General features: G+C 34.2%; 1 protein-coding gene across 1 annotated transcript in view; it reads right to left on the bottom strand.

The window, feature by feature from the left end:
- The window catches only part of LOC107565274 (Down syndrome cell adhesion molecule-like), an 83299-nt gene extending 79032 nt beyond the window's left edge, over positions 1-4267 (bottom strand). Inside the window, exon 1 of the mRNA XM_016250496.1 lies at positions 3778-4267. Coding sequence (XP_016105982.1) covers positions 3778-3820 — 43 coding nt within the window. The 5' untranslated portion in view covers positions 3821-4267. The remainder of the gene's footprint in view (positions 1-3777) is intronic.
- Between the last annotated feature and the right edge of the window lie 8819 nt (positions 4268-13086).

Raw genomic sequence — 13086 nt, 5'->3', positions numbered from 1 at the left:
ATATATATATATATATATATATATATATATATATATATATATATATATATATATATATATATATAGAATAGAATAGAATAGAATTCAACTAACATTCCATGCACATTTTAGGAGCTTTAAAAAAACAAACACAGTGAATCTACAGTGTTCTGTATCAAAGTTGATTTTAAAACATCTCAAATGATTTGCAGAACAATATCCAGTTTGCTTTGCTTTCAGGACTGCAAACATGGCCTTGATTTCTCTCCAGCACATCAAAGTGCAGAACGCGGTCTTCAAACCCAGGCGTACTGTTGAGCAAAACAAATGGATATGCCCACATACTTTTGTCTGTTTGATCTGGACTCAGCTAAAAGCTCTCTTAGAAGGCATCTCATGGAAAGCGACAGCTGATTGGGCACTTTGCTCTACGCCGTGTTGTTTACCCGTGTCCATTTGAGTGTATGTCAGAGTTGGCCCCTAGCATCAGTTTACAAAAACAACATCGAACCTACTTTCCACTCCGTCTGTGCGAGGACGTTTCTGTTGTTCCAATTACATTTGTGTGTTAATATGCACACGGTCTCGAGTGCTCTTCACCAACACAAGAGCCATTGAAAACAACTCAGCATGATTTTACATGCAAAAATATTCATTGTTCAGTATCAGGGCAGGGTTATTATAGTTAACTAAAACTGAAACCATAAAAAAAAAACATTGTTATGTGAAATAAAATAAATGTTAACTGACATAAAATAAACTTTTTATTTCAGTTGCAGCAACATTAGTTGCAACATTTGACATTTTAATTCAGTTTAACTTGATGTACTAAAATAGCTCAAATAAAAATGTACGATAACACGATATACATAAGTATAAAAAAACTACTAAAAACACAACAAAATTACTAAAACTTCAACTAAAATTAAAGTTAAAAAAAGGAAGATGGAAAAATAAAATGATTTCAAAATATTAATATAAACTATAATAGTATCTCAATAGTATCTCAATAAAATGCTGAGCTGAGCTTAGAAAATGGTGCAAATGTTTATTAGAACTAAATAATACAAAATAATTGTCTACAAGCTATAGACAATAAGCATCTACAAGCTAAAATGGCACTAAGACTAAAATAAAAATTAATAAAAAACTACACAGATATGTATGAAAAACAAAAACTACTAAAAATGGCAAAAACGCACAACAAAATGACTAAAACGTTCAAATTAAAATGAAAATGGAAAATATAAAAATAAAAACTGATTCAAAATATGAATAAAAACTATAATAGTATCAAAAATGATACTAAAATAACAGGAGATGAGATTTGACAAACAGTGTGAATGTTATTAGGACTAAATTATACTAATTAATTGTGCATCTAAGCTGAAGCTGCACTAAAACTAAAATAAAAATGACTAAAACTACAGACATGTACTAAAACAACAAACTACTAAAATGACAAAAACACATTACTAACTAAAATTAAAGTGATAAAGTAAAATATAAAAATAAAAAATGATTAAAATTTTTTATTAAAACTCTAATAGTATCTCACTGATACTAAAATAACACTGTACCCGGGAGATGAGCTTTGAAAAATGGTGCAAATGTTTGTTATTAGGACTAAATAATACAAAATAACTGTATTAATTGTGCATCTACAAGCTGAAACTGCACTGAAAACTTAAAAGGAGAACACAAAAAGGAAAAATATGAAATCTCAAAAGGGATATTGAAGAAATCAGGGAATTAATTTATCCGTCCCTTCCAGATAAACATCCCAAATGGCTTTGTAAACAAGCACGCCACGTTTTCCACAGCTAGCCATTACGGAAACACTTCCGGGGTCACCTGTACAGGAAGCTCCAAGGCCACTGCGCCAACATACATTTCAAGGGTTTCCATAGAGACCAGCCAAGAGCTGGGCTGTGAGCTTAACCAAATCATGAAAGGCTCATTTTGTATGGCTTTTCTCTCTCTCTCTCTCTCTCTCTCTCTCCCACACACCCGAGAGAGAGAGAGAGAGAGAGAGAGAGAGAGAGAGAGAGAGAGAGAGAGAGAGAGAGAGAGAGAGACACACCCCCCACAGCAGGGGGAGGCCAACATCCAAGGCCACTGCGCCAACATACATTTCAAGGGTTTCCATAGAGACCAGCCAAGAGCTGGGCTGTGAGCTTAACCAAATCATGAAAGGCTCATTTTGTATGGCTTTTCTCTCTCTCTCTCTCTCTCTCTCTCCCCCACACACGAGAGAGAGAGAGAGAGAGAGAGAGAGAGAGAGAGAGAGAGAGAGAGAGAGAGAGAGAGAGAGAGAGAGAGAGAGGCACACTGCACTGACAGCAGCGGCACTGCAACAGAACACTGATCAATGGAGCCTCAGAGACCCACATGCACACTGCTAGAACACAGCGGTACAAATGGGACCATATTGATTCAAAGAGAAACACTTTTTAGAAATGCTCATTTGAACACAGTTGACTAAACATGCACCACTCAATCAGCCAAAAACCAAATCCCTCTGAAATGATAATCAATTTCATCGATACACCATTAATTGAGGTTAAACGACTGTGTCCATTTCCGCCTTCATCTGAGCCCTGCGGAAAACTGACAAAGCTTGGGAAAAGATCATTCGGAAGACCATCACCGAGCTCCTTGTGCTGCTAAAACATCGCCATGTCCCCCTATTTTTTGTGCATCCTATCAAAACACATCGGCGGTCAGTCTATGTTGGAGTGACCTGGGTCTGATATTAACGTCACACAGTGTTGCTCTGTTAAAACCATCTAAATGGCCCCATTTTCTTCTTGATACCCCCCTCTCACTCTCTCTATTCCACCACAAACACACCCATCCTGATTTAGCCCAGCAACCAGCACCCACTCGCTGTCTCTCCATTTTAAAGCCAACAGCACACTCGCCTCCTGTCAAGCATTTGCATAGAATTTTTTTAGAGGTCAATATGATTCGGACACCCACACGGGGGGAAAAATGTTTGAATAAATATTTTGTGAAAAGGTCACAGTGAAAGCATTCAGTAAAATTAATTTTTTTATTCAATGCTTCAGTGGTTCTTCGTGAAACATGGTGGCTGTCACTATGCCACAATACAACAAATTATAATTCCTTCTTTTTTTTTTTTTTTTAGCTAATTTCCAGGGTTTTGGTGCCCTTTTTTAATTAATAAAACTGCTTTTCCACTTTAATTTTCTAAAATGTTGTGCAGTTTTAAAAAGTATCTCAGCAGATCGATTTGTTATTCTAATGCTTAATATATAAATATGTCCAAGGTCATAATAAAATAAACAAAAGAAACAAATTTGTCTCATCAAATCACATCACATTTGGTCCAACAAGGATGTCAAGATGCATATTTTTTACATTCTTGATGCACTATTTGCATATTAATGCATGCATGTTTTTTTGGATTATGAGCAGTGAAATGTAATAACGTAACTAATCATAAAACAGTCGATTTGAATGCTTATTAAGTAGTCTATTACTGTACTGGTTCCTTCTGAATTACTTGCTCAAATTAATTAGCAATATTTTAAACTAGTAGGGGGAAATTGCATGCATTGAATGTATGATATATGCATTCAAATTATATTAGTACATATTTTAAAAGAATGCACTAATGGTGCTGTGAAATAACGAGACAAATTCAAATGGACCAAAATGCATTATTTTTCAAGCATGCTTAAATGCATTCCTAATGCACTGCACTGTTTCCATGAAGTTACTGCCTGCATAACAATAATAATAATAATAATAATAAAATAAAACGCTACTCACCATTCAAAATGCACTGGAAAAAGATAATGGCCAATATCCACATGCCCCGCTCCTTTCAATCTCCAAACTAAGATTTTTCTTTGCCCACTGCACACTTTTCCTCCAAAAAAAAAAAACCGTTGCGCAGGAATATGAATATCTTGTACTTAGTAGTTCCAGCGGAAGGGATGCATATGAAGCGTGCGCTCCCGGACTGATTGTCTCCGAGCTGAGATCCAGCTGTGGCTCGAGACGGTGAGCGGCGGGCAGGTGCGATGCTGAGTCAGAGCGCTTACCGAGGGCACCGCGCACAGGTGTAGCCGCGTACGAGGGAGAAGCCGCGGGAAAGTAAATCCACTGAATTATTAATGAGTCGAAATCATAGCTGAAACTTTGACAGAAAAGAAAGAAAAAGAACGAAAAAAGAAACGAAAAAGCAAAAACTCCAGCGCGGGAATGGATAGAGATGATGGCTGTTAGCTGGACTCAGAGCAGCATCCCTCTTCACCACCTCGCACCGTCCAGCAGTCAGCAAGCACGCGCATCTTCCCCTGCTGCACTGATCACTCCAGAGCTCAGCATCAGCACCAGAGTATCACACAACACAACACCCCCCTCTCATTCTCTCTCTCTCTCTCTCTCCTCTGCAGCCTTAAAGGTGCAGGGGTGCTGCTCTTAAAGAGAGAGTCCAAGCGCACTAAAGCAACCCTAAGAAACCATGTGATAGTCATGCATATGCAATATATTAGGGTCAATTGTGTGACGCTTATGTTTATTTTCGAGTTTTTAAGTTAACTGGAAAATATATTAAAATGCAAATGTGTGTGTGTGTGTGTGTGTGTGTGTGTGTGTGTGTGTGTGTGTGTGTGTGTGTGTGTGTGTGTGTGTTTGACAAGAAAAAAGGTCTAGGTGGTGTAACTAGCCTATCTGGAGATTGTAAAAAAGAAAAAAAGTCTCATTAAAAGGAAGCCATGTTGGCGTCATGTGACAAAAGAAAGGATTCCTTTAGACCCTCACGGCCTTATGAAAAGGTACACTGAAAAAATGGGATAGAAACAATTTTCACCAAGTAATTGCTAGTACATTTCACAATTAATTACAAAGTAAACGCTTTTAATGAGCACTGAACTAAATGTACAGTAGCATTTCTTGTCAAATGTATACTCCAATAATATTTGTTTATTTACAACTTTGAAAAAACTTTTATTTACTGTGTATGTTTTATACGGGTAAAATTACGTAACTCTTTTTAACTTCATATTCATGACTCCAAAAAATTATTAAATATAAAAAATAATTAAAACATGTTTGGAAAAATTGTAATACATTCTCTCACACGTTTTCACAGTGCCAAGAAAGTATTTTAGTAATTATTGTACTTGATAGTTACACCACTGAACATTTTTAACCATTTTTCTTTTTTAATGGCATGAGCTTTTTCAAAAATGAATGAAACCAACATGACTAACTTCTTGAATTTTAAACTAGATTTTTAAAGCAATTTCCTCCTTTTAATAATCTCATCATCCACATTTGTCATTGATCCATTAGCAATTGCACACCATACAGGTTTAAAATGAAAAATAAACAGCACGGAATGAAGGTAACAGCAACATCACAGTTGTGTATGACAACTTCCTCTAAATGATTTTAATTGGTGGTCATGCATTCATGTCATTTAATGTGGTTTCTGTTAGGATTCAGGACCCCCGAGGGCGTGTGAGTTTTTTTTTTTCATCCTTTAAAGCTGGCTTCATTAATTGACCTTGACAAATCAGAGCATTTGCCTCCTGCGCAGTGAGGCGTTGGGTCGACTCATTACGTTTTCATGAAAAACATTAACCTTTAATTAGATTTGAGTATCCTAATAATAACAGAGTGTACCTGACGTTTTTGAACCATTTGTATCTATATTCTATTAAAAATAAAGAAATAAACAAAATACACAAATGTGATAATACTTATTACTTTGAAAATAATATTGTTGTTATTATCATTTTTAGTCCAGGAATCATTTCAGGATTCTCAGGGATTTAGGATGATGTTTGCATGTGCTTTAGTTCTGTTTTATGCATTATAATATGTTCTTTAATCATTTGGCTCCTATTTTTTGTTTGTTCTGGAGAAAAGCAACAATGCTGATATTATTCATAAGCAACGGTCTAGAATGATGCTTTTGGACAGCATTTTTTTAGGTTTGATTTAAAAAAGAAAAAAAAAGTTTCGCAATAAGTTTAATAACGGAATAAACTTGATGTTTTTGAACCATCTTTATGCCATTAAAAATAAAGAAATAAAAATGTGACATTACTTTGTGTGTGTGTGTGTGTGTGTGTATTACATATAAGTAGTAGTAATAATACTAATGTTCATATTATATATATATATATATATATATATATACTGAATTACAGTCTTGCACTACTGCGCCACACTGGTCAAACTGTGTTATTGCAGGCTCTTACATTAGGTCATATGAGATCAAACGACTGCTCGACGACAAAAATATTTGTCGTCAATTTTTTATTGTTGACGTTGTCTATAATGTCGACTAATCGTTTCAGCCCTTCTTTACTGTTGCTAAATTGCGGGGCATGTTTGATAATAAAACATTGAAAGCACAATAATCCGGGCAAGAGACGCTGTTCCCCAGGCTGAAATGTGTGCGCGCACTGCGCAAACTCCAATAAGGACCGCAAGACAAGCAAATTATACTTTGGGCTTTAGGTGCACGTCCAAGCGATCAAATACACACAAAATATTTCAAAATGGCCAGATTGGGGATTGTTCACTTAAACACAGTTTATGTCTTAAATGGACATGAACAGTTGGGAGAAAATCCGATGTGTGTCAATATACAACAAAATGCAAAGAGAAAATCACTCACAGCTCTCGATCTGAATAACGTTAGCTTTAATAAGCATTGATCTATCAATTCATACATTGAAAACTAAAAATGCCGGCACACTGTTGCATTTACAAATTGATCTTTTATATTCATTTCATTAAATATTTATTTAAATTTCAGAATATAATAATTTAGTAATTTAGCTTGTAATTTGTTTCATATATATATATATATATATATATATATATATATATATATATATATAAAACAAAAGAAATAAACTAGTGTATTTGTGTATCAGAGTGTATTTAATGTATTATTATGAACTAAATGTGACCCTGGACCACAAAACCAATCTTAAGTCGCTGGGGTATATTTTTAGCAATAGCAAACCATACATCAATGGAAAGCTCATTTATTCAGCTTTCAGATGTTGTATAAATTTCAATTTCGAGGGTCACAAATGATTAATAATGGTTTTAAGTATTATATATATATCTATACAGTATATATATATATATATATATATATATATATATATAGACATACACTAATGTTCATATTTCATTAAAAAAGGCCTAGATGATTATATATATAATTTTTAAGTACATTATTTATCATTCCGTCTGTCTGAAATGTTTTATTCTGATTGGAAAATCACGGCAAATAATTTTAATGTCCAATAAAACCGTAATCAGCCATTGGCTCAGGCAACCTTTCATACTTGGCTGTGTTAGTTTCGCATCTGCCTTATCACATGCTCTCTTTCCTCTTTACAGTAAATTATAATCATATTACAGCAGCATTTCTATTTTTCTTTATCTACTGATCTTCCATCTCTAGTGTGATTTGTAGACAAACTGCTCGTTTTCTTGTCTGTACAGGCTCTGCAAGTGGTTTTCATATTCAGCACAGATCTGTGCCTGCCGCAGAATACAGGAGCTGTCACTCGTCACTGCCAAAACCACAGCACATCATTAGACTCAGCCACCGCAACACGCTCGCTTATCCTCATACATTTACACAAATCCCCTCCACACACGCAACTTACTAGAATGTGTGCTGTTATGATTAACTCAACAGGCGGCATGAAATACAAATTCCGCTAATAAAACCAAGAATCTAGGACGGTTTGCATTTTAGGAATCGATCTCTTCTCAAATAGCCCTGTGATTTTTAAGGTGCCCGTACTGCTTCCGTTCCCTGTCTCCAGTAGTGTGTTTTTCCATATCTGTTTTCACGTGAGCTGCACAACTCATTACATTCCTCTCGGATCATCCAATCCCTCCACCCACCAGCACAACCTCTGCACCATTTACTGAATTACAGACAATTTTTCCCCCAGGATTCCCTTTCTATACACACAGTTCTGCCATTTTTGTGTCTTATTTTTCTATTTAAGACATGTTTATCACATTGATGTCTAGTCTGTAACATTCATTCGGATTCTGTCCATGCATGAGCCGCTTCACTGCAGCATAACTGAGCTTCCACATGCACCGTAAGCTTGTCTAAAGCAGCCATTGATTCACGGAGCATCCGCTCACACCAGACAGGCTGAAGTCATGAGACGCGATACAGAAAAAGCCACAGTTTCGTTTGCTTTTGGAGCCAATAGCAATGTTGGCACTGGGTTTGCACAGCCCACGCGAGATTGGTGCGGCGGGTTTAGCCGTTGGCTGCTATCACAGAGCAGATATCAGGGTGGCTCTCTGGCTTTCTCAGGGGGCGAGTCATGTGCATCAGGCACGCCGAGGATGTTGTGTCCACGGATAGGCGTTGCCCATGGACACGTCTCCTGCAGTTCGCTCTCTCAGAGTGACTCCAGCCTAGAGAGAACCTCAGGGAACGGATTAAACAGAACAGCTAATTATGAGCAGTACAGGCAGTAGTCAGGAGGGATTCGGGATGATGTTTGCATGCGGTTTAGTTTCGTAAAATATTTTATACCTTACTTCCGGTTTTCAAATCAATTGTAAATTATCATTAAAAAAACTAAATCAAAACAAAAGCACGCACATCACTAGAAAAACTCTCAAACAGGGTGCTCGACAAAAATATTGATAATAAAATTCAATCTCATGCCTGCATGCTTGTAACGTCACTTATGTGATAGTCTGTTATTCAAGTTTTGTATTTTTGGAGTCTAGGTGTGCCAACATTTTTCTATTTTTAAATGATCATTAAAAGCAATACATTTAGGCAATATGGATCTATAGATGTTTTAATATTTCCTGGCGGTGAGAAACTGCAGAAATCGTGTGGTACAATTCTATAATATTTTACTATTTCCTATGAATAACATTCTACAATTCTATATAAATTCAATTTAAATTTAAAAATAAATATTAAATGAAATATTGGCAGAATAAAGTATAATTCTATAAATATACATTTCAGGATTTGGGATGATGTTTGCATTCATTTTAGTTTTGTAAACTGCTTTATGAATTATAACGTGCTCTTTAGTTCCTATTTTCCTTTAGGTTGAAATGAATGAATGAATGAGGCATTTATATAGCACTTTCATTGTGTATTGCTGCACACATTATCATTCAATGCAATGCATTTTAGTCTGTATGGATATTAAATGTTTTAATATTTCCTGGCTGTCAGAAATTGCATAAATGTGGTATTTTTCTATAATATTTTATGTTTTGATTTATTGTTAATAACATTCAATAATTCTATATAAATGACATTTAATAAAAACTTTATTTAACATTAAATTAAAATAAACAGCCAATTAACAAAAAATAAATTAAACTAAATGAAATTATTTTTTGATAGAATAAAGTAGAAGAGTCCAGGAAACATTTCAGGATTCTCAGTTACACTTTTTTCCAATGTGGTGAAAATTACAAAATTATATTATTAGAAAATTATATTATTATTATATTATTACTATAGTTCTATATAAACTAAATGTAATAAAACATATTAATTACACATTTTTTAAATTAATTAAATGGAAATAAAATAGTCCCAGTGATTGTGATGATGTTTGCATGCGTTTTAGATTTGTAAAATGTTTTATGCATTCAAACATGCTCTTTAGTACCTTAGTTCATATTCTGTGCTTGTTCTGGAGAAGTGCAACAATACTAACCTGATATTATTTCTATGCAACAGTAGGATGATGCTTTTGGACAGCATTTTTTAGTTTTGTTACAATAAGTGTTTCCCATAAATTTGTATTTTCAGCAGATCTCTCGCCCTCCTTCACTGGCTTTTTTTTTTTTTTGACGACGTTGTTGATACCCATTACAGTTATGAATAGTCACTGTCTGGATGGTCCTTGGAGCTCTGGCTGTATTCTGCTCTAACAAGCATTTCTGTGGTGGAGCATCAGCACCGGAGCTGCCGCTCGTGCAGCTGTTTCAGCTGTTAGGCTGGAGAATCCCTTACAAAAGCACACATGCCTACAGCTCTCCCTGGACTCTACTCACATGCTGCTTCATTTCATCTGGAATGTGGCTTACAATAAATGACAGAATCTTACCGGATGTCCGGATAGGAATCCATGGTCCAAGATGTTATCTGTGCCAACAGAGAGAAAAAGGACAAAAGGAGTCAAAATCCCATCCAACCACCCAAGTAATAATTCTTACAGCTAAAAAAAAGAGAAATAAAAGTGTTTGTCTGTATTCATAGTATAAAATTATTTGAAAATCTAAGAAATGAACTAATTTTCCTAAACAGATATAGACACTTTTTAGGAAATGTACATTTTTGGGGGAAAAAACATATTTAGAATGTAAATTATCATTAAATACAATACATTTTAGTCAGTATGGACTTCTGAAAGATTTAATATTTCCTGGCTGCCAGAAATGGCAAAAATCATGCAGTTATATTCTATAGCATTTTACTATACATTAACATTTTTATTTTATTTATTATTATTTAATTGTAACTAAATTTATTTCAATGTTTTTTCTAGTTTTACCAATTTCCAAAAATCTAAATATTGAGAAAATCGCCTTTAAAGTTGTCCAAATGAATTCTTAGCAATGCATATTACTAATGATAATACCTTTTTGATATATTTACGGTAGGAAATGTACAAAATATATTAATGGAACATGATCTTTACTTAATATCCTAATGATTTTTGGCATAAAAGAAAAATCGATAATTTTGACCCATACAATGTATTTTTGGCTATTGCTACAAATATACCCCAGCGACTTATGACTGGTTTTGTGCTCCAGGGTCACATATTGGTAAAAATATTGGTTATTACAAGCACATACAATTTAAACCTTTCAGAATATGATCAAAAGCAAACATGTAACATACAATATCATTTCATATTTGATATATTTCAACTTTACTACCGTAATAATCTTATAAGAGAGTGTAAATTAACAGATATTTATTTGAGAAATTATTTACACACATTGCTAGAAATGTAACCTTTGTATTGTTGACTTTTTTTTTTTACCAAGTAGACAAATGTGTCAGGAAAGAGCAAGCTTGAGATGAAATATGAGACAACAAAGTATTTTTTCAATCACATTTTATCGCTCATCCAACTTATGGAAATGTATGAAAACTGTTAAATGTCTGTATTGATACACTGAATTGTAAAGGCTAATTTTATACTTAAAATTTAAAGTAATTGGCTACTGTATTTAAAATTTCCACCAGAAATATATATAATATATAGTGTGTGTATTTTATATTTTAATGTATATTATATATTTACATGTTATTGAAGGAAGTCTCTCTCTCTGTATCTCTACTATTACTTTTTCGTAATGTATAATTTTGCAAGGTTGGGAAAAGTTCAGTTCAGTAAATACTGAACAGATAGTCCCTTTTTATTTTACACTTACTTTGCAAAACTCATCCTGTACAAAGAACTGCCGGCCAGTGGCTGTGTTTAAGGCCAGCAGCAGCTGAGTAGATCAGCGGGACATTCCCCCCCACCCCCCATCTGTCCCACAGGACACACAGATGTTGGGCTGGCTGTCTGCACAGCTGTAGGCCTGCCACGCACCGCGGAACCTGCAACTGTCTGACGGAGAGACGGCAGGTTGGCACAGATGGCGTGGAGGTGTACCGGGGGTGGGAGGGAGTGAGCTGGCAATGGAAATAGAAGGGCAGGTACCAACATATCCTCCATCTGGACTCATCACTGGAGAACAGCCACGGGACGTTAACATCGCTGCGGCTGAAGACCTGTCAACATGACAGACAGATGAACGTACAGAGCTGTGCTGCTGAGAGCAGATAGTCTCTGCTGTGAACTTCAGTAGAAGAAATAATGCTCCAATTATCCTCATGAACATCATAATGTGCTCTACAATTTGTGATTTTTCAGTTTGGTTGCATACTTAATAACAACATCAAAAAAAGATCTCTGGACCAGTAAAATTAAACTGAAATGAAACATACATAAAAATGATACTAATTTATGAGAAAAAATAAGCCAAACGTCACAAAGCAGTAACACAACTAATTTGTTCTTCATATTGCAATTTCTGATTGCAGACTTAAGTATTTTTAGTATTATATTTATTATAAAATTAAATACTAAAAAGAAAAAAAAGTGCACTATTATTGTTATACATTATATAAAGAAAATAAAAATAAACTAGACAAAATTCTAGCACCAGCACAACTAATTTGCTCTTGAAAGAGTTTGAATTCATATCGGAATTTCTGATTGCATACATTATTAAAATAAAAATTGCATTATTGTTACTATATATTACATAACTATATCAATAAAACATACATTAGAAAAATTAAATAAAAAATAAGACAAATAATGCAAAGCAGTAGCACAACTTATTTGTTTTAAGAGTTTGAATATTGCAATTCCTGACTGGAGACTTTGTATTATTGTTATTATATTATATAATTATTTTGGAATTTCTGCTACTTTAGTATTTTGGGAAATCGGAGCACAGCATGAGACATTAATGAGACATTATCGTGAACTCTAGAGATTCTAGGATCTATTTCTCAGGAGAAACATCTGAGGAATAGAAGACTTAAGCAAAAATATATATATATATATATATATATATATATATATATATATATATATATATATATATATATATATATATATATATAATCAAAACTGTTGTCAAAAATGGTATATGAAAACTAAAATTATATATATAAAATAGTGAAAAACTAGTCTGAAATATCTTATGATTAATAATGAATCAAATGTGTAGGCTAGCTAGGCTATATGTATTCAAAGTGTAGAAAATCTTTCTCGATGGTTTATTAAATCAAATCTCTCATCAAAATGTTATATGAACGCTATGAGGTTACATTTCATCACTCTTATTGACCTATTAATATTAGCCTATTTCTTTAGAAAGTTTTGCCTTTAGACCTGAAACGTCTTCAAAAAAAAATTTTTTTCAAGCCATTCTGTAGCAATATCGTCAAAAACACTTTGTTGTACCTACTAATGATTCCTTAATTAGCTTGATTTATCACGCTTAATCTTGTGA

This window comes from Sinocyclocheilus grahami, unplaced genomic scaffold, assembly GCF_001515645.1.
Source record: "Sinocyclocheilus grahami isolate Dianchi unplaced genomic scaffold, SAMN03320097.WGS_v1.1 scaffold991.1, whole genome shotgun sequence".
Lineage (NCBI taxonomy): Eukaryota > Metazoa > Chordata > Actinopteri > Cypriniformes > Cyprinidae > Sinocyclocheilus > Sinocyclocheilus grahami.
The sequence above is the reverse complement of the archived record's forward strand: the minus strand, read 5'-3'. Positions and strand labels throughout refer to the sequence as shown.